Below are 22,509 nucleotides of genomic sequence, written 5' to 3'. Positions count from 1 at the left end.
TTTTTAAATTATTCTGCCCAGGTGAATTACTGAATCTTTCCACGTCCATCACCTCTGCACCCCAAAGATTTACATGTTAATTTAATTGGAACCAGTAACTTGGACAAGTACACATTAGTTGCAGATCCTGTCCAGCTCTAAGTTCAGCCCTGTGCCACTGCACTTGCTGCTCGAGTTAGCTAAAGCAGATTTAAAAAAATGAATGAATTGCCACTTCTACATAGTGGACAGAAAAGTAATCGGCAACTATTTTGTTTATTACGATGAATGCTCCAAAAATGTTAGCTATTTGCTTAAACGTATTGGGCAGTATATACAAAATTCAATGCAAACATTTATGCCTAGGCTGTAACTGCGATATTAGGTAGCAGGAAAAGCAATTTCACATACTATACAAGTGACTGAGGCATAAATGTTACCATCCTCTTATAGTTACCCCCCCAACCTTCACCATTAAAATCTTAATGGTTTAGTTCCGAGAGTACATTTTTAGGTTTTGTTGTAAATGCCTTGCTTTCCAGTGTTCTTGCCTCTGTTATATATATATATATATATATATATAAATATAAAAAAAAAAAAAAAAAAAAACCACACCACAACAAAAAAGTTTTACAAATTCTGTTTATTTGGTGGGCATTCATGGCAAATTCTTTCACAATCAGCAATTGTTTGTGTAAGCCGACAGTAATCAATCATACTTTCTCACACTCTTTCAATTTATGTAATCATCCCACTCCCCCAAATACAGAACACATCAGTGGCAATTTTTGAATAAATATCACAAGAATTACAAGATTGAAACGGTGCTTGAGGCTTAAATATACAAATCTGCATCTATGAACTAAAGTACACTTGTTCTTTGAAAGTGTTTTTGCATAAATCCTACACAAAAGCTTTAGGCAGTATATTTCTAAACAATCTGAAGCATAATTAATGTCTGAAGCCTATTTATATTGACAAAGCATGTTGCTTTTGGGATGAGCCCAAAACACATTCTAAAGAAAATTATCCTTCTTTTAAAATAAAGAGGAAATAATTACAGTAAGAAAGAATTAAAATAAAATCACAAGCTATACCAAACAATTAGAATGGAACATACATTTTATAATAATTACAAAGTGAACAGGAATGTACAGTACATTATATTTAACGGGTCCCAGGCTGGAATGGGAAAATACATTTGCATGGCTTTTAGATAAGGCACTCAAGGATAATTCTGTATTTTATATACAGATGTATAGCATATGAAAAATTCTAGAATATTCCAAAAATATATCTGCATTCTTAAGCACAGTATGGTTCTCAAACAGGTACATTGTAACAGGTGGTAAGCATCACTGGGTTGCTTGCTTTCTGTGCCGCATTACATGCCCATTCTAATGCTCTGAATAATCTGGAAGATCGCTGCACAGAGAGGGGAGAAAAAACACAGTACTTAGTATTACACATTAAGATATGCTATTCAGAAGGATATAAAACTATAGCAAAGAAAAAAAATGCATTATTTACCAAATTAGTGAGATGTTAATTATGTACCAAATATTGGATTGTTATGAAAACCAAACTTGACAATACATTTCAGAGGGCAAGTGCATGGTTAATAGCTTGGAACCATTTTCAGCACATGACGGTTAAAGACTAGTAGCAGCCTAAACACCATCTCCAGGACTCCTGTTGTACTTTCAGTGCAAACTGCACAGGCAGGTTTACTTTCATCTCAATTGTAGTGCCTGGCTGAAGCATTTCTGCGCCACTAGAGGTCACAGTGGATACATTTTATGCCCTTTTAAAATATACACCAGATAGGTTGACAAAAAGGTTAAGAAGGGTCACAGAGATATTTATTACAAAAGATGCGGAATTACTAACTGAACTTTAACAGGGACAAACAAAGTATGTGAAAATAGGCCATAACTGAAGACTGGAGGTAGTGTGCAGCAATACAGATCAGATTGTGAGGGGATTTGGGTTGGGGGGGGGTGTAATAGCACTTTGAGTACGGAGAAAAGCGCTATATAAATGTAATGAATTAATAATATTATATGAAATTTCCAAATGGGACTACAAAAGATGTTTAGGAAAGAAGAACAGGCCAGTTTTAATACCTTACGGCTCAGACATTTCATTAACCGGACTGTAAAAGGAAGGAAGCTGGCATGTTGCAGTCTCCAGATAGTTTAGGTTTAGTAAACCCATGGTCATTTTGGCAAAGCAATCCATTTTAGATTACAATTTAGTGTCATATTAAACCCAAAAATGGACAAACTGCTCTAAATATATCAAATTGTATTGACAGTGCAATCAACTGCTCCAGTGTGCCTGAATGTGCCTTCAGTGATTTAATGTAAACAGTGGTGTCCATTTTTCAGCACATAGCCACCTTTGTTTTAAGAAACATTTATCCATCCACTTTCATAACATGCTTATCAGAGTTGAGTCATGAGACAGCCTGCCTATCTCAGCAATCATCCTGCACAAGGCAGGAACACAACCTGGACAGGGTGAATATGGACACATGCCATTATTTAACACCACTATCTAAGCTGCAGGTCTTTGGACTGTGGGAGGAAATCCATGCAGACAAAGAACATACAAACTGCACACACATGGAAAAACAGCAAATGCTTTACATATGAAATAGATTTGATGTTAAGTGCAATAAATGCATCCATCTTGAAATATAAATAAAACAAATGCACACACATGCTTCAGTTCTGTTAAATTTCAAAACTGGCTGTTTACAGATTGTGCAATGTTGTGTTAGCAAGGTCATTATGACATGCCCCCATCTTAGAACAGTACCTGTATCAAAAAGGTAACCTTGAATCCAAACCTGGTGGGAAAAGCAACATCTGTATGTTATTATGTTTAACTTGAGGGAAAAATGTGCATATATGCTTTTGCCACACAAGTCAGGAGGGTTTTAGAGAGTGAGTATTTAAGGAACTCCAAGTGCATCTTGTGCTTGTTCAGTATATTTAGGGGACTGACAATCTTCAGTTTGATAATTGAGTGTATGGCATTTAATTTAGGCAAGTACTTAACATAAAGCCAGGACTGTACATGTACTTCATTTTCCCTTTAGTGCTGGTTTGCTACTATTACTCCTTTCCTGGTATTCCAGGACTTGTGCAATAGCTCTATGCATCCAGAACAAAAACTACAATGTTCCACTGCACGAGAAAGGGTTTTGGCAGATGCCCCAACTTACAATAAAGGGTTACATTCCAACAAACATGTTTTCAGCACAAAAACCATTTGTGGTGCAGTCAACAGGGCTTTGTCAGAAACATCTAAATATTTAAAGTTGTCTTTCAGTAGTGTCATACTTTTAAAATCTGACTCCATATCCTCCTGCTTAAAAGACATTACTTTTCCTGAACAGAATTCCTTTGACTGTTTTAATAAGCACAATCAAATAAAAAAAAAACTTTCAAACATATTCGTTATACATATTTGCCTCTCATTTTAATCACCATATTAGATATTACATGAATTTTAGTATTATAGTCATTGCCAACTCCCAATGACCAAAAGAAACATTCATTTCCTGGCACCGAGGTGGTTTGTATATTCTTGGAACGGTTCTCCAGCATGATGGGTTGTTAGCTGCTAAATTACGTTTCTGCACTTTTTCAGTAAGCCAGCATGCACAAAATAAGGTGGGCGGTCATCTTAACCAGGAATGATTTCTGGGATCTCGATTGAACTGTGCAATTTTGATAATGGATGGTTCCTATGAAATTTGGAAACAGATGCCATCATAGTGAGATGTCACCTATATTAAATGTGTATATATCTTAAACTGAACGGGTGCCCAGGCTATGCCAATGTACACTCACGATCCACTCATGTTAAATATTGCAGGGCGATGAGAATTTAGAATGAGCAAGCCATACTGCAATACTGACGGCTTATAAACGTGGACTTTTCGCCAATCACTATAATGGTTCGTAACGTAAATGGCACGATTTGTTTAGACAAAGCAGAAAGCTACACTGTACATAGCACTGAAAACAAGCACACATCCCAGAACATAAAAATAACTCACCTGATCCACAAACGACAAAAATAAAGAGCGCCAACAGCCAGGGTCCAACTGACACCTTGTCATCTTGGCTGTTTCTCTGAAACAAATAAGACGTACATGTAAACTCGGATATCCGGAGCGGCCAACGTGGTACAGAGCAAACCCCACAGATATGCAAGTCAATTCCACGCCGTTTCCTTGGGGAAGAGAAGGGCGTGTTGGTAATGTACTTCATACAGCCTCTAATACAGAAGCCGGTCGGCAGGATAGTAAACCACGTAGGCAGGCACGTCCACAAGCTAAGGGGAGACCTTTCGCTTAGGGCCAGCACCTCCAGATGCGCTACGTGTCTATTCAAAATACAGTGACAACCACAACGGCGCAATGCGACAGACTTACGGTGCTTTTTGCCACGTTGCCCCTCTGTGTGATGTTTTTACTGTGTTTCTCGTTGGCCATGCGAATCCTCTGTTTTGCCACCATCTTGCTTTCCTAATGAAGAGGAAGTATTAAAGAAAATAGTCAACTCTTATAAAGATTATTCCTTTCCGGCACTGCTTCTATTATTGAAACGGAACTCCAGTGGGAAATCTGCACCTTCTCCAGGCCCTTCTTTCCACGACAGATGTGATATACTCGAAACTACAAGCGACTGCCTGCGTAGACACAATCTGCGCTCCGCCCACTCCCGGAGGACACGTCGTCCACAACTGCATCCGCAGACATATATAGTGCGCGGCCGCCCACTCAGAAAACTCATGTGATCGCCTTGTTACACGTCAGAGTTTGGCCAATAGTTCTGAGCGACACGAGGCCTATGTTCAGAAAATAAATACCGTTAAGAAATAATATATTTATTTATTATGAAAGGCCAGCACAACAGCTGTCTTTACAAAGCCTGAGTTACCACTGTATGCCATTCTGCAAATTACCCTGTAACGGTAGACTTTGGGGATGCTGACCAGTTGGTAGTCAACAAATATGCAAAACATCCACAGAAGCCCAAATAATGCAGTCATTATAATGAACTTAAATGGAATTATACTAGATCGTCATCAGTTACTACATAATGCTTTTTAAATAAAGAGGCAGAGAACACCGGTAAGAACGCTTACTCAGAAACATATTTAACTCAGAAAACTGATTCCTTCTTGCAGATGCGTGTTCCATGATAAAGTTGAAGTGCTTATGTCTCCTCTAAGTTTTAAATGAGACTGTTGTGTCAAGAATACATAAGTGTGCAGTTTCAAAAACAAGCTTAGAAGGTAGTAGTATTAAAAGGAGCATTACATTACATTGGACAGTGACTCTCACCACCTGTAAGAGGTTTTGGCTAAATAGAGGAGCACCATTAGTAACAGACTTGAGTCAAACGTGTTACTCCAAGGAGTGCTATGTGAAGTAATTTCTATCCTCAACCAGCAGGCTCTATGATAACTCACCATCTCATCTGAGAAGGAATTATTTCCTTATTGATTAAAATTATACTGAGATGGTCTAGAGGACATCTTAACAGACAATGGCATCATGTGCGATATACTGTGCCAATGACTGACATCCTATACTGTGAAACTGTAACTTCTAAGTATGTGCAATTCTAATCACTTTACACTTAGTAAATTCCAATACTTCGTTAATTTACTTATTGACAGTTCTTGTTATATGTGTATTTGTGTCTTATTAGCATACTTAAGATTATTGTAATTCTTGTTTTATATATATTTGTGCTTTTTTGTTGTAACCATGCGATTTCCTACAGGATTAATAAAGTATCTATCTATCTATCTATCTATCTATCTATCTATCTATCTATCTATCTATCTATCTATCTATCTATCTATCTATCTATCTATCTATCATTAATTTAATAAGAATTATAGTACATTATAAAAAACACACATGTTGCAGCATTTTACTTTTGTTTAAACCATGCCATTGCTATCCCTCACTTAAAAATGTTCTTCCTTTATATGTTCCTGAGTTTCACATTTGTGTGTCTCACACAAACTATACTTCTCCTAGTCTGTATACAATTATACATTTTTTTGGTTTCTTATTTTTTGCTCTCTCCATGCATACCATATTTCCCTCTTACATCATAAAGTCATGCTTTTAAGTTAATCTTAACTGTGGAAGTATATGAGCTAGCGTAAATGTGTCAATGTGTGTTCAGAATAGATTCTTGCTTTGCACCTGATGCTACTAGAAAAGGCTCTGGCCCCTGGTGATCCTGTAAACAAAAAATGAGTTCAGAAAATTGGTGGGGGTTGCATTTCTCTGTACATTTTGTCTCCAAAGGAATGAACCAAAGTCTAAAAAGTATGTTTTTGATTGACCTTTAATGGGAGTTTACTGTCAATACTTTATTTTTGTAGTTCACACCATTATCATCAGCTCCCTACCAGCACTTTTAATTTTAAGCTACCAGAGATTAAGAAGTGACATGATTGAAGTGTTTAAAATTATAAAAGGAAATAGTACAATGTATTGAGACTGTTACTTTAAAGCATGAGGGCACATTTGGAAATTTGTTCATTGTAAATTTCAAATAAACATTACAGTGTTTTTCTTCACACAGAGAAACATAGACACATGGAATAAGCCATCAAGTAGTACAGTAGACAGTATGGTTTTATGCACCTTCAAAACTCAGCTTGAAATTATTTTGGAGTAATTAAGCGGATAAGATTGCCAAACTTTGTTGGGCTGAATGGCCTGTTCTCTCCAAAATTGTTCTAAGGTTCTAATAATTTCTTCCAGTGAAGCAGCTGTATACTTTATAACATAACATTCCATTCACTTGTAAAATAACATGCTCTTTAAACCCTTGTTGACTTTAACATGTTTCTGATATTTTTACTGTAACAATAAATGTTTACATCCATGAAATTATCATAAGGAAAATTGATGTTGATCGAGCTGCCCTGTGGGACATCCTGAGGGCTTGCGGGATCCCCTCAAAGTTGCTGGATATCATGGCCGGCCTGTACACTGGTACTGTGAGTGCTGTGCAGAGTAGAGGCAGATCCTCTATGTTTTTCTCAGTTGATTCTGGGATTCGTCAGGGGTGTGCTCCTACTCTATTCAATGCTTGTATGGACTGGGTGTTGGCCAATGTTGTGGGATCCAGTGGCTGTGGGGCATTTGTTAGTGAAGAAAGATTCACGGATCTTGACTTTGCTGACGATGCAGTGATCTTCGTGGAGTCAATGGAGGCTCTGATTGGGGTGCACGAGAGACTGAGCGAGGAGTCTGAGTTTCTGGGCTTGTGAGTGTTCTGGATAAAAAAACAAGATTCAGGCCTTTAATGACCTCTTGGGCACAGTCATCAGCAGTGTGTCTGTTTGAGGAGAGAGTGTCGACCTTGTTGAGAGGTTTACTTACCTTGGCAGTGACATTCATGTCTCTGGTGACTCTTCCTATGAAGTCACAAGACAGATTGGGAGAGCATCGGGGGTCATGAAGTCCCTGGAAAGGAGTGTGTGGTGCTACTGATATCTATGCAAAAGGACGAAGGTCCAAGTCTTTAGAGTCCTGGTGCTTCCTGTCTTGCTATATGGTTAAGAGACATGGACACAATCCAGTGACCTGAGATGAAAACTGGACTCCTTTGGTACTGTGTCTCTCCGGAAAATCCTTGGGTACTGTTGGTTTGACTTTGTGTTGAATGAGTGGTTGCTCATGGAGTCCCAAATGAGGCACATTACCTGCATTGTGAGGGAGCGTCGGTTATGTCACTACGGCCATGTGATGCATTTCCCCGAGGGTGATCCTGAGGGTGACCTGAGTGGCTGGACCAGGCAAAGGAGTCGCCCATGTAACACCTGGCTACGGCAGATAGAGGGTCATTTCCGGAGGGTGGGATTGGACCGCATGGGGGGTTGCCAACTGGGATCCCAAGTTGTTTCGTCGTGTAGTGGGTACAGCAACGCACTGTACCAGTGCATGCTCCCCAACTTGACTTGACTCGATCATCATGCAGTTTTATAACATATGTGGCCATAGATCTAATCAGATGACCTTCAAAAATGTACACTTATTACTTCCAGTAAATGGTTATCCCCTTCACCCTGATCATTTTAGCCCTAAAGCTGCACCCAATACCCATTAAAAGATACATGAGCAGCATATTTTTGAATATGCCACAATCAAACAAAGACTATCCAAGAGATCACTAAAATCAATTTAGGAATGGTGCAATTTTACCTTCATCCCATAACAAATAATGTAGACATTTAGATGGAATAACTCTTAATAGTCCATTTTATCCATTGGAAGTATTTTTATCATTATTGTGGAGCAATAAAATAGTGTTCTGTCCAAATGCAGCTTAAAACCCACCACATCTCTCCAGTGCCTTCAATTCATGAAGTTTTCTTTGGTTTCTTATATTAGTCCCTTCCTTTCATTTAACTATTTTGTTTGCCCTTTCAGTCTCCTTCTTTTTTCCTGTTCCCTCCAACATGTGACACAAAGCATGTCCTATTTCTCTCCAGCTTTCTTTTTTTATCCATTTGTCATTGTTATTTTGACAGCTTATTAACCAAGTATTCCTGAAAGTCCATGTTTTATATTGTGTGGCACTGTGGTTAGTGCTTTGAATTTCAATCCCTGAGGTTGTGGGTTTAAATCATGCTACTGACAATGTGTGACCATAAGGAAGTTACTTTATCTCCCTGTGTTCCAGCAGGAAAAAAAACAAAATAAATGTAACCATTTGCATCTCTCAAACATTGTAAGTTGCCTTGGATAAAGGCATCAGCCAAATAATAGTAATCTTCTCTCCATATTATTGATGTGTTTGATTTCAATTACATTTTGCTGCATGTCATGAAATATTCTTGCACTCTCTGTTAACTGTCTAATGTTTTAATGCTTAATTTCACCTGTGTCTACTGTGAAATGTGTCTCATTTCTACTCATTTTTTGCTATATTCATTGTTAAATCTTTTAATACTGTCTCCATCATATTATTTCTCATTGCACAAAGCCTGTCTGTATATACAGGAGTGGGCAAAACTAAGTTTACAGTTGTGAGTATGTAAACAGAGTTTATTCATGTGTTATTATTTATTCATTATTGTATTATTTATTTTTATTATTTGTCTTCTTCTTCTTAAAGTTATTGTAATAATAATAACCTGCATGTCTTTTTCCATACAAACAACTGTTGAACTACTATTGCCCACCCCTGTAATATATACAGTACAGTATTTACTCGGCCCATCACACTTCACGTTATTTGTACTTCACTGTAACAGGGGACGTGGTGTAAAATAAACAAACAAAATTGAATCAATGTGAAACAAACCTCGGGTAAGTTCAGTTAATGGCACAACTCAAATAAAGAAACTAAGGATTAAAAGAAGAATTTTAAAAAAATCTTCGTTTCGGTCTTCGGAAACACGATTTGGAGTTAAAAACAACTGGCTCAGAATCACGTTTTTCTTCTATTTTCAGCTCTTTATTAATAATTTGGATTAAGCAGGTTTCTCAAATATAGGTCAACTAATGTGTTGCATATTAGGAACATAACTGACTTTGAAAAAATATTTACAAATGATTTTTAAAGAAAATGTTTTAATTGGTCTTTTCTTTTACAGGTAATATGGCTTCTAGGTGTAAATGAGAAAGTATATTACGCAAGTATAAATAGATGTGTGTACAGCGCCATCGCTTCCGCCCATGTTATTTAATGAAATAAAAGGACACGAAGCACTTAAACCACCACAGGTCTTCAGTTGCGGCACGTCACCTAATCGAGCGCCAGACGCGCATTAATCTGCCCACCCGCAAGACGTAACGCGACCTCGCCTTTGCCGACGTGTTTCTTCCCTAAAGTCGTCACGCGGTCCGTGACGACACTTCCGCTACAAGATGGCGCCTCCCGTTCCACTTTTGGCAGGTGGGATTTACTTGCAAATGAACTGTGGTTATCTTTTGACATTGCTAACAGAAAAAAAATCAACAAATTGTTTAAATGGGCAGACTGGCAGATTCTTTATTGTAGAAACGGATAGTGTCCTATTTGGTCTACAGGGTTTTAGAACTGTTTCAGTTCACTTTTGCTGGGGTGCTTGCACACGTGGAAAATCTGGCAGTTTGCGTGATGCTGAACTTGCCCTTAGCTTTGCTTACTTTTACGACTTACGATATTCTTGTTACTCATTAAGCTGTAGTGCTAACTACTTGGAACCTAGAGCTCATTGCGATTGTTAGATTTATTTAAGGAACATAAACGGTTCAATGCATCACGAATGATTATTTATTTATCGTAATAGACTCATAAAATCACTTCAACGCTAGTAGTAGCATTTGCTACTAACATTGCAAAATTGCAACTCTTATGCCAGCCGCTTTTGATTACATACACTGTGGATTGCTGTCATCTTCACTGTTTTTATTCCGAGTCTGAGACTGGAATAAGACCTTGTAGGCTGGACTGGGTCTTTTAAATACTCATGTTAGCGTCGACTTGCCATTAATATATGCATATTACGTATTTTAATTTTTTAGACCTGAACCACACTTTTAAGCAAGTGGCTTGGGTAAAGCGAGGGTACCGAAGATTACATCATGAATGTCAGATACTACATTTTAGAGCTGCCCAGTATACCGAATGTTTACAAAGTTTTTAACTAGAACCTCTTACACGTGTATTTATGAAAGGGGAAGAACGCACCGTGTTACTAATGTATGCACTAAAACAAGGCTTTATTTTTAGTGTCGGCACTTAAGACTATATAAAGAGCAAGATATTTAACGATTTCTTTACACTAGGGTTTGTTAAGACTTCAAGTATCACAACATTTGAAACGTCTAGTGTTTTTTAACAGATTTGCTTGAAAGGACTTTGTATTTTTTAAAACGTGTACTTATACTTATAACTCTTTTCCCATTTTTTTTTTATATCAGTCAGGGGTACAGAAGGAATATTTATGCAAAATGGTCCTCCACTATGTTCTGAAAACACTACTTTCCAGAGGTAATCATCCTTTTTTCTCTTAAGTGTTTTGTAGCTAGAGAGATCATTAATAATTTTTTTATTACTAAATAGGCCTGATACATTAATTATGTTTGTATTACTAAATAGGCCTGTTACATTTAATCAAAGGTGGCATGGTCGTGCAGTGGTTGTGCTGCTGCCTTGCACTATGCAGGCCAACTAGATGTATGGGCACTGGCCAGGGGTCCATGATGTTTCTGATGCCTAGGTATGTTGCTGTTTGGTTATCAAAACAGGGGCCCCATCTGACTACTTTGCCCGGGGCCGAATATGCTGTTAGGATGACCCAAAGAAGTTTGTATACTGGGTCTTAACTGAATTTAGTTTGCACGTTCTTCCTTTGTGCGCTTTGCTTTCCTCCAATTGCTCCAGTTTCCCCACTTACAGCAAGCAGAAAATGTATTAATAGATTAATGGGTTGAAGATATTGAGGACAATAATTATATTATTGTTATTAGAATGTAGTTAATATTTGTTAGAACATTATAATTATACAGGTGCCTTGCACCCTATGTTTGCTAGGATAGGCTCCAGCTGCCCTGTGAACCCTGCCATGGATAGGTAGTTTAGGAGAATGGATGGACTTATAGATTATTGTTATTATTAGGAGACACACTGATAGTGCTGCCCTCTTGCAGTGAAGTAGATTGGTGTTGTGTCCTGGGTGTTCCCAGTGTGGAGTTTGCATGTTCTCCAGTTTCCTTCCACAGTCCATAGTCCAAACAAATGGATTATTAGGTGGAGTGGCATTGCTTAAATGACCCTATAGAGCAGGGGTGGGCAAAGTCATTCCTGGAGGGCCACAGTGGCTACAGGTTTTTTTTCAAACCCAGTTGCTTAATCAGAAAACAATTCTTGTCAATTATTCAATTTCATAGCTTGTTAGTGCTTTAACTCTGCCATGTCAGGTCATTCTCATATCCTACATTTTTTTTTTCCTTTCTAAGGATATCTTCCAAATGATCTGAAGTCTAAAACAGTTGAGTAATTTTCAGTGTTTCACTTTTGTCTCTTCACTTTCCTTCCAAGTATTTAATTAAACCAAACAGTGCACAATAAATACACACGGGTGTAAATGAAAACAAGTTAAATGGAGAAATGCTGGTTTCTTTTGTCATTAGCATCTTATTGCTAATAAGGAACAATTAAAAACCAAGAATACAGCTGTTTTAGACTAAAAAAAGCAATAAGGGTTCAAAATCTTAATGAGCAAGACAACTAAAGTGAAGCAATAGTGTTACTTGAGCAATAAGTGCTTCTTATTAAGCACTTGGGTTGGAACAAAAACCTGCAGCCACTGCGGCCCACCAGGAATGACTTTGCCCACCCCTGCTATAGAGTACATGATCACCCTGTGATGGTTTGGCTCCCTGTCTGGGAACTGTGCCTGCCTTGCATCTGTTACTTCCTAGGAAAATCACCAGCTGCACTGTAAGCCTGCCCTGAAAAAACGGGTTAGGAAGATGGATGGATGGATAGATAGATTGGTGGATAGCTGTCATATCTGTTAAGCTTCTGTCCCTTGATTACATGCTACATGGAGTGTTTGAAGAGTTAGTATATAACTGCCAGTACAGTCTGCTTAGCCTGCTTGATCCTCCTTGCGATGTGTTACAAATTTTACACTTGGAGCCCTCGCAGTTTTGAGAGCGCTGGTAGAAAGTACTCTGCCACTGAAACACAAAAATGAAGGTACGGCATACCACAGCACTTTAAGCCCTGCCTATGTGCTTACTGAATATTCTCTCTCTCTCTCTCTCACTGAAGCACACCCATAAATTTTCAGTTCAGTGGCAGCAGGCAGTATCTTTGTGAAGTAAAGAAAAATGCATTCATATAGTTGAAAGAATGCAAGCAATAGTGAATTTTTTCAGTTATTATTGTATGACTAGCCAATCCGCGGCATAGCATACGCCGCATAATTATGTATTGATGGGTGAACATTTCCTGAACGACACAGTTGTCCAAATGGCGTGGGTTTGTGGATACCACTGTGAGTGAATGAAAAGATAGACCTCTGGAGAGAGCAACATATAATTGTCCGTGTCTAAAAGCGGGATCGTCTGTGATGAAGAAGGCCACACTGGTGAAAGTTACTTCGTCGGTAGGGATAAGTGTCAGTACAGTAATCCCTCCTCCATCGCGGGGGTTGCGTTCCAGAGCCACCCGCGAAATAAGAAAATCCGCGAAGTAGAAACCATATGTTTATATGGTTATTTTTATATTGTCATGCTTGGGTCACAGATTTGCGCAGAAACACAGGAGGTTGTAGAGAGACAGGAACGTTATTCAAACACTGCAAACAAACATTTGTCTCTTTTTCAAAAGTTTAAACTGTGCTCCATGACAAGACAGCGATGACAGTTCCGTCTCACAATTAAAAGAATGCAAACATATCTTCCTCTTCAAAGGAGTGCGCGTCAGGAGCAGAGCACGTCAGAGAGATAGAGAAAAGCAAACAAATCAATAGGGCTGTTTGGCTTTTAAGTATGCGAAGCACAGCGGCACAAAGCAGTTACAATGAAAGCAGCAGCTCACACCCCCTCTGTCAGGAGCAGAGAGAGATAGAGAGAGACAGAGAAAAACAAACAATCGAAAATCAATACGTGCCCTTCGTGCTTTTAAGTATGCGAAGCACCGTGCAGCATGTTGCTTCACGAAGCAGCTGCACAGAAGGTAGCAACGTGAAGATAATCTTTCAGCATTTTTAGACGAGCGTCCCTATCGTCTAGGTGTGCGAACAGCCCCCCTGCTCAATCCCCCTACGTCAGGATCAGAGAAAGTCAGCGCGCGCACGAGAGAGAGAGAGAAAAGTAAGTTGGGTAGCTTCTCAGCCATCTGCCAGTAGCGTCCCTTGTATGAAATCAACTGGGCAAACCAACTGCGGAAGCATGTACAAGAAATTAAAAGACCCATTGTCCGTAGAAATCAGCGAACCAGCAAAAAATCCGCGATATATATTTAAATATGCTTACATATAAAATCCGCGATAGAGTGAAGCCGAGAAAGGCGAAGCGCGATACAGCGAGGGATTACTGTACTTGTAGATTAAGGTGTAGCGAGTCTGAGTTGTTGACGCTTAATATAGCTTGCGTACTGAGATGTTCCGGAGTCACAGTTGAGAAACACTTTTTTAATGTCTTGTAAGCACAGGGGAAAAAATGAACATGTGAAACATCCGTAATGTAATAAGCCACCAAGAAAAGTAACATTGCAACAATGCTATCTACGACCCGATCTCTGTAAACAGAAGTGAAAACAAAATCGAGCCCGGTGTATTCTTTAACTGCCTTGTGGCGCTGTAGTAGTGCTGCTGCTTTGCAGTAAGGAGACTGTGGAAGATTGTGGTTTCACTTCCCGGTTCCTCCCTGTGTGGATAGCGCTTTGAATACTGAGAACACCGCTATATCAATGTAACGAAGTATTAACAGGAAATTGTGTTCGTGTAATAGTAAAAGGCAAATTATCTGTGACAAACTGTTTTACACGCTGCATACCAACCCGCGCTTTTTAAATGTTTTTTAAGCAGAGGGAAAAAAAATGAACATTTGCAAAATCTGTAAAGCTGCTTTCAGTAAGTACAATGCACATGCGTTTAATTTGTCGGCCACTTTTTGCCAGCCGTCTTTTCTGGTTTGGGCTGCTTTTGCAGTGTTACCACTTGTGCATATTAAATCTTGAAATCCTTCGAGTAACTAATTAACTAACACCAACCCACCCACACACACAGCTTGTGTGAAACAAATGCGCCCATACTTTCATAATTTTGTTGCAGCCTATAGTGGAGTCGGGCACAGAGAAGGTCAGCTGCTGAGAGAGCCTCTCGGTGAAGCAGGTGAGACGCTAATGAAACAAAGGCACAGGGCTTATTGGTTTTTAAAGACTGCTTCCTTCATTGTGTTTTAACCTCAGTTTGAAAAGATTGTTTTAAGGATCCCATGGGATACCTCTCGCAAACAGTTTTAGACGCGGGCTGAGGAATAAGGAGTGTTGGTGGGCGGGGAAACATTTTCCGTGTTCCTGCAGGACCATCTAAGAAGACGCATGTTTGTCGTGGACGCGGGCTGGGGAATAAAGAGTGTTGGTGGGCGGGGAAACGTTTTCCGTGTTCCTGCAGGACCATCTAAGAAGACGCATGTTTGTCGCGGATGCGAATTGCTGTATGTAGCGCGTAAAACAGTTTGCAATGTTGCATGCGGTCGTGTGTCGTAACCGAAAAGTCAACGTGGCTCAGAGCTGTATGTGGACTGTAGCACAGACAAACAGAAATGACGCCGTGTTTTCCGAGGCGTCGCATCCGAGTTGGTGGGTGTGGCTCTGCGAGTTTTCGTCGTATCCAATGGTCTTAGAGTTGGTGGGCGTGGCTCCTTCCTGCGTGCTTTCATGGGTGTGGGCGTGGCTCCTTCCTGCATGCTTTCATGGGTGTCTTGCCCGCTCTGGCGGCGGCTTAGAGAATTATATATATAGATTGTCTACAGAACAGAGGCAGCAATTCACATCTGAGCATCAACCCTCATTGTCAATAACGGTGCTTGGCGATGATTTTCTGAAGTGAATCCAGGCCCTGGCGTGAAAGATGCCGCACTGCCAAAGAGGAAGATGAACCTCATAAAGTGAGGCACACAGCTGATTTCCATTTAAAATGGCTGAATTTCTCAACAGTGATTTACTTTTTGCTTTTTTCCCCTCTTTCTTAAAACAGCATGCATATGCTGTTTGGCAATATTTGTGGAATCTCAAGATGCAGATTAGTACTCAACAGTTTTTGCTTGAAAGTGGGCATTTTTGTTATGTTTTAAAGCTTTTTGTCACATTGAGACTATGGTATTTTTTAGGTCCATTATAATATACAAGAGCGGGCTAGTTATTTTTTAAAATCTGTAAAGTTTGCTTCACTTTAGAACACAAAATCATGTGGAAACAAATATATACAGTTGAAGTCAGAAGTTTGCATACACTTTGGGTGAATTCTTTAAAACTCAGCTTAATAACCCCTGCACAAATTTTATACTAACAAACTATAAATTTAGTGTATCATTTAATACATCTACTTTATGCAGGGCAAAGTAATCTTTTCAAACAATGTTCACAGACAGATTATTTCACTTTTTATTAATTATATCACAATTCCAGTGACTCACAAGTTTACATACACTCTGTTAATATTTGGTAGCATTGCTTTTAAATTGTTGAACTTGAGCCAAACATTTTGGGTGGTCTTCAACGAGGTCCTTACAATAAGTTGCTGGAATTTTTACCCATTCCTTCAGACAGAACTGTTGAAACTGGGACAGATTAGTGGGCCTCCTTGCTTGCACACACTTTTTTGGTTCTGCTTTGTGATGGCCACACCAGTACCTTGACTTTGTTGTACTTAAGCCATTTTGCCACAACTTTGGAGGTATGCTTGGGGTCATTGTCCATTTGGAAGACCCTTTTGCAAAAGAGTTTCATAGTCCTTGTTGAGCTCTTCAGATGTTGCTGCAGTGTATCTACATAATTTTCCTTCCTCATAATGCCATCTGTTTTGTGAAGTGCCCCAATCCTTCCTTCAGCAAAGCACCCCTACAACATGATGCTCCCACCCCGATTCTTGACGGCTGGGATGGTGTTCTTTGGCTCGCAAGACCCACCTTTTTCCTCCAAACATAACGATGGTCATTATGGCCAGATGGTTTGATCCTGGATTCATCAGACCAGAGGACATTTCTCCAGAAAAGTAAGATCTTTGTCCCCATGTGCCATTTCAAAGTGCAGTCTGTCTTTTTTTTTATGGCAGCTTTGGACCAGTGGCTTTTTCCTTGCTGAGCAGCCACTCAGGTTATGTCGATATAGGACTTAATTTACTGTGAATATAGATGGTTATCCACCTGTTTCCTCCAGCATCTTCACAAGGTCCTTTGCTGCTGTTCTGGGATTGATTTGCACTTTTCATTTCAAAATGTTATTCCCCAGGAGACAGAATGTATCTCCTTCCTGAGCTTTATGACAGCTGTGTGGTCCCATGTTTATACTTGTGTATTATTGCTTGCATAGATGAACGTGGAACCTTCAGATGTTTGAAAATTGTTCCCATGGATGAACCAGATTTGCGGAGGTCCACAATTTTTTTTTTTTTTTTTTTTTGAAGTCTTGGCTGATTTCTTTTGATTTTCCCATTATGTCAAGTAAAGGCAGTAAGTTTGATGGTAGGCCTTAACATACATCCACATGTTGAATCAAAGTAGGCTATTTGGCAATCAGAAGCTAATTGTCTAATTTTCTGAAGGCTTGACATCATTTTTCTGGAATTTTCCAAGCTGTTTAAGAACACAGTTAACAAAGTGTATTTAAACTTGTGTCCCACTGTGATTGTGATATACTGTATAGTCAATAAAAAGTGAAATAATCTGTCTGTGAATACTGTTGGAAAAAATTACTTTTGTCCTGCATAAAATCTGTGGAGGAGTAATAGGGTGAATTCTTTAAAACTCACTTTAAGTTTATGTAAATTTATGACTTCAGCTTTATCATGATTATGATGAAAAAACTTAGACTTGAAAAGTACAAAACTTCTTCTTTAAGGTAGGGTTTAAAAACTGACACCTTGTTAAAGATTAAGAAATGATTACAGTTGTTTTCCCTTTTTTCATTCAAGTAATGTATTGACCCATCTCATTAGTTAACAGCTTTTTATTAGGTTTCTTTGGATTTTTCTCCTTGGTATTAATCATGGGCAACGAAAATTAAACCTTCCATATATGTTTTAACAATAATTCTTTGTCTAATAACGAAATAAGAAAAAGTTATGTTGTTCACCTGTTACCTTTTATATTTTTTAACAACTAGAATGTGAAAAATGTTTCTTGTGTTGAATTATATTAGAATAAATTTCTTTATTTAAATTACAGAGATAAGCAAGTATGCACTTGTTTCACCTTTAGCAGAGATGGGTCCCTATTTTCTTGGGGCACTACTGAGAAGTAAGTTGAATTTTTATTAAAAAGTTGGCAAGCATTTGTTTCATTGCTCCTTTTTGTAATATATCCCAAAATATTTTTAATGCATGCATATGGCATATACTGAACATTTAATAATACTCTTTTCAGTATCTATCTTTCTCTTGGATGTGTTCTATTCCGTTCATGCATATTACTTAACATAAAAAACATTGTTTTCTAGCATTTTACTATCATTCCCAGGTTACATGTTTTTAAAGTAGCAGATGGGAGAATGCTATGGTCGATAGACGTGCCAAAGGTAGCTGCTGTAGAATTTTCTCCTAAAGGCACAACCCTCGCAACATGGAATTTGTATTCAAGTAAGCATTTAACTTGTGTATTTTTTGTGATCTCCTATTCATTTTCATTGTATTTTTTAAAATTGCTTCCTTGTTTGTTAAAAACACCAAGGATTTTGATATTTGTGTTCAGAATTGCATGTTTGTTAAAACCTGTGGCATTCTATTTACATCTTAAATGATTTTGATTTCACATCTTTTACCTTTGAGTTTTCATATTGAAAAATCCATTCTCCTATACCAATCATTTTACCTATCTGAAGTGCTTCAGTAGTTGCTGATTTTGAGATTGTGCTAGGGCTAAGTGTGTGGCACCACCATGCTAAACAAACAAAAAAGTCAATGCTGGTTATTAACGTACTTTCCACCACCTGTTTTATATGTATGCAGTTTATGAACAGGGTAAATATGTTCATAATCATGATAAATAATGGCAGAGGCTTTAAGTACTGTTTTTGTTGAAAGCAAAAGAGTTGAAAACATTTCTACATTTTAAATGGGTGTGTGTTTGTGTTTCTCCCATCCTCTACACCAGTACACTATTGTGTTCAGCAATACACAGACAGGACCAAGTATTTTTCCCTTTATAGGTATAAACATTCAACTACTGTGAAATACATGACATCTAGCAAAAATCAAAAATGGTTTTTAATTCAACCATTTTCCCTAACCTTCTAGTTGTAAGGTTGCTAAAAGTAGGGCTCGTGTCAGCAGCATCAAATAGAACGAGGGAGCAACCTATCTAAGAATCATAGGGAGATACATGCCCACTTTAGGCCACTTACAAGTAACCGCTCACATAGTGCATGCTTTTCTGATGTGGCAGAAAACCCTTGTGCAGATATGAGAAGAACAATCAGATTATACACAGAAATAATGAGGCAGGATCCCGCTGCTTCCACACGGAGAGTACCACTATTGCACCCAACAATAAATACTTAATTAACTATATACTTATTAAAAAGTGTGCTGGATTGGTGATATAATAGACTTGTCTGGTGATTCTTAATTTTCCCTTGGACGGTGCCCTTTTGGCTTGTACCCTGTCATGTCTAACCCTCACCCTAATCACCAGTTTATGGAAAACATTTATAAAGGTGTTTTTGTTTCCCCCAGATATGTTACTGTATTATATATTGTAAGTACAGTAGAAATACTGTAGTGGAAGGCTTTGCAAGCAGAAAATTTTGGGGTGGGTGTCAGGGTATCACAAAAATTACTGAAGTAGCCAGTCTTTTTTATTTATATATATATATATATATATATATATATATATATATATATATATATAAATATATACATTTTGGTATTGCTTGCATGACAGTAAAATGCATAATGGATAAGAATACTGCTCATCGTGAAAGATATAGGCAATGAATATAGGTATTTTGCTGCTAAAGATCATATTAATTTGATAAAACAAGTACCATAATTGATTTATAGGGTCATTCTAGTCACATGTACAGGGTACTGTGAAATTCTTACTTGCATGTAGTATGGACTACCGTACCTCAAACCTTTTGTCTTCCTTACTGTAGCCATCTTAGTGTTATGTTTACCCCAGTAAAAATGAGCCAAAATGTTGAATTATTTTCAACAGGAAAAAGTTGTGTCACATAACACACCTGTAAATGCCAAAAAATAAATTCAGTAGAAAAGTTGCATCTGATGTCCACTGCTGTGCTAATGTAGATTTAGTTCACGTCCTTTGCATTATATGTTTTGAAACCGTTCCCAGCGAACATCTCAATGTTACATTTGGGATAGTGGAAGCATGTTTCTTTGCACAATCTTTATATATGATACGCTACCATGGCTGTCTGTTTGTCTGTCCAGGATTTTAAATCACCTGTAGCTCGCAAACCATTTTACCTATTGACCTGAACTTTGGTACACATATACTATGTGACATCTACTATCCGCTTTTGGGGTAATGATTAACCTCCAAGGTTATTTATCTTTTTATTTTATTTTATTGTAGAATCAACTCTCGGCAGTGTCCAGCAGGGTGGCCGTTCTCATCCCTACCACCTTCACCGTCACTTCTCCTACCTCTTTTATATCTTAAAACATTCTTGAGGCAGATTGAAGACTTAAGTGCCAGCTTAAGTGAAAAATTAAACAAAACGTACTAAGTAATTGCAACACAAACACTGACTTAATCAGTATTAACGCGAAAAGATGCCGACGAAAGAAGAGAAGTGGGCCTGTAGGGTGGAGAAAAGAAGAGCTGCTCAGGAAGCAGCAAGCGCATCGCTCTCTGAGCAAACGAATGCTAAATGTACAGAGAAAGAGGATGAAAACTATAAATGCTCAAGTCAGGTGTATACGTGCAATGCGCCGTTACTGGTTTCCTTATATTTGTTCTGTTGCTTGCACTTAAGAGGTTAAAATGTCATTGCCTGACCTGCATAATCAGTGCACCCCTAGTGTTATTGCAGGCTACCACAGCGCAAGGCTTGGTGACTTCCATATTTCCTGTGACATGAACATATGACAGTTGCTACATTGTGAACAGTACTTAGGGAGCTAATGTCTTGGTTGTCATTGCAATTTATCGCAATTATTTTGCCTTTTGTCACGTAGGTACTCTAATGCCTTGATGAAGACTCACATGACAGAATTCCTTGGGCATGTCATGACGGTTCAGTTGTACAGTGCAATATCGTGCATTGGTTTCACTTTTTGTGTCAATGTCTGATGACCAGTTCACACCATCATGCTTGATATGAGTAATGATTCACTTTTTTAGTTCATTCTAAAACTGCCTTTAAGGCTTTTCGTTTGCCTATGCGTTTTTTGTTGAAGGCTCAAACCTACATCATGAATATTGATGAGTTACTTTAGAGTCGCCATAAAGTGACAGAAAGCATATAAATATTCCTTTTTTTCCCACAGCATGATGTTATTTCATCCACTAGATTGCAGCAGAATATTGTCCTGAGAGTTATTCAGTCTTAACACTATAAAGCGTATAATTATACAGTACATCACCCTGAACCGGGTTTAACCATAGTCACATAAAATTCTGAGCCTGAGTCTTGTTCAGGGTTAGTGCCAAGAAGGTTAAATTACTACATTACTTTAAAACTCCTGCCTTTCTTCTCTCGGGAAGAAAAAAAAAAATAGACACATTAATTGTACTCCTTGATAGTGAATATCATGCATTTTTACTTTTCTAAATCAGGTACTGAACACTAAATAATATGTGAAGAAACTGGAATCTGGAGTGTTATGGACTGCAATAGTGTGTTGTGTAAAAGAGGTACCAAGAAATGGCATAGAACAAACAGTACCAATGAAATTAATAAAATTCCAGTGAATGTGAATATTGGCTTTATCAAATGGCCAGTACAGGCTGTCCATAGATATCAAACTGGTATACCAGTATGTTGTGTGACAACATCTTTAAGGTACATAACACCATGATGCCACTGTTTTTCTTCTGTTTTGCTGATCATTGGAACATTAGGTGCTGTACAGGATTCATATTTAATTATTCTAGCAAAATTATATTTGCTCAGAAATTAGTGAAATGAAGGTGTGAGTGGTAGAAAGAAAATGTGGTGGATGGGATAATTTTTTTTTTGTATGGTGAACTGATGCTCATTTTTGCTTAATACAGTACTTTTGTATACATTAATGACTGATGTCATGAACTGTTCCACCCTCATACTGTATAAACTTGCTTGCAAATGTCAAGATTTATAGTAATTTCCTGTGTCTTGTTCCCATTTGAAATGGAAAACTACACAATGTTTTTTGCTTTGTCATGCTTTTAACTTAAATAATATGCAATACCCAAGACTTAAACATTTCTTGAAGTTTGCAGTAAGTTCTTTGCGGTGCCATACATTCCCAGGTAATAACCTTCTGTATGAAGAAGGTATTTAATTTTCTTCAATACCCATTAAAACTATTACTAATTTTTCCTGGTATTTTGTATTTAAGAAAATTAAGGGAAGAAAAGGTCTTTCCAGTTCCAGGATGTACAGAGTACCCTTTATAGACGCTAAAATAAGTGTTAATTCATATTAAGTTAGTTTTTTATTTGTTAAATGTTTACATGTCTTGACCTTTTGTTTTTTGGTTGAAGAGAGTAAATTTAATTGTGGCTTGAGAAATCAGCTTATCGGCAGGCCAGGATTATATTTTGAAGAGATGTTTGCTAGTTTGTAGTTAATTTTTTTGCAA

At 38.1% G+C, this 22,509-nt stretch overlaps 2 protein-coding genes across 3 annotated transcripts in view; one reads left to right on the top strand and one right to left on the bottom strand.

Moving 5' to 3' along the window:
- Window positions 1-603: 603 nt before the first annotated feature.
- LOC114646372 (stress-associated endoplasmic reticulum protein 1) lies at window positions 604-4,764 on the bottom strand. 2 transcript variants are annotated; one of them, XM_028794548.2, is made up of 4 exons: window positions 4,628-4,764; window positions 4,430-4,522; window positions 4,052-4,127; window positions 604-1,404 (listed from the first exon to the last, which is right to left on the bottom strand). In XM_028794548.2, exons 2-4 carry the CDS (start codon window positions 4,511-4,513, stop codon window positions 1,364-1,366), a joined length of 201 nt encoding a protein of 66 aa, XP_028650381.1. In that variant the 5' UTR covers window positions 4,514-4,522; window positions 4,628-4,764; the 3' UTR covers window positions 604-1,363. The 2 variants fall into 2 exon arrangements, with proteins under 2 accessions (XP_028650381.1, XP_028650380.1); XM_028794547.2 differs by having other exon boundaries at window positions 4,430-4,737.
- A 5,064-nt stretch (window positions 4,765-9,828) lies between these two features.
- Window positions 9,829-22,509, top strand: part of eif2a (eukaryotic translation initiation factor 2A) — a 71,005-nt gene continuing 58,324 nt past the window's right edge. Inside the window, exons 1-4 of the mRNA XM_028794545.2 lie at window positions 9,829-9,935; window positions 10,946-11,015; window positions 17,927-17,998; window positions 18,218-18,336. Of these exons, the coding sequence (XP_028650378.1) occupies window positions 9,908-9,935; window positions 10,946-11,015; window positions 17,927-17,998; window positions 18,218-18,336 (289 nt within the window). The 5' untranslated portion in view covers window positions 9,829-9,907. The remainder of the gene's footprint in view (window positions 9,936-10,945; window positions 11,016-17,926; window positions 17,999-18,217; window positions 18,337-22,509) is intronic.

Source organism: Erpetoichthys calabaricus, chromosome 2 (genome assembly GCF_900747795.2).
Source record: "Erpetoichthys calabaricus chromosome 2, fErpCal1.3, whole genome shotgun sequence".
NCBI lineage: Eukaryota > Metazoa > Chordata > Cladistia > Polypteriformes > Polypteridae > Erpetoichthys > Erpetoichthys calabaricus.
Note: the sequence above shows the minus strand (reverse complement) of the source record. Positions and strands in the feature narration are given on the sequence as shown.

Coding starts and splice junctions, on each gene's coding strand:
- LOC114646372 (XM_028794548.2), bottom strand. CDS start 4,513: ATGGTGGCAAAACAGAGGATTCGCATGGCCAACGAGAAACACAGTAAA. Junction 4,128..4,429: donor GCAACGTGGCAAAAAGCACC/GTAAGTCTGTCG, acceptor TATTTGTTTCAG/AGAAACAGCCAAGATGACAA. Junction 1,405..4,051: donor TTTTGTCGTTTGTGGATCAG/GTGAGTTATTTT, acceptor CTCTCTGTGCAG/CGATCTTCCAGATTATTCAG.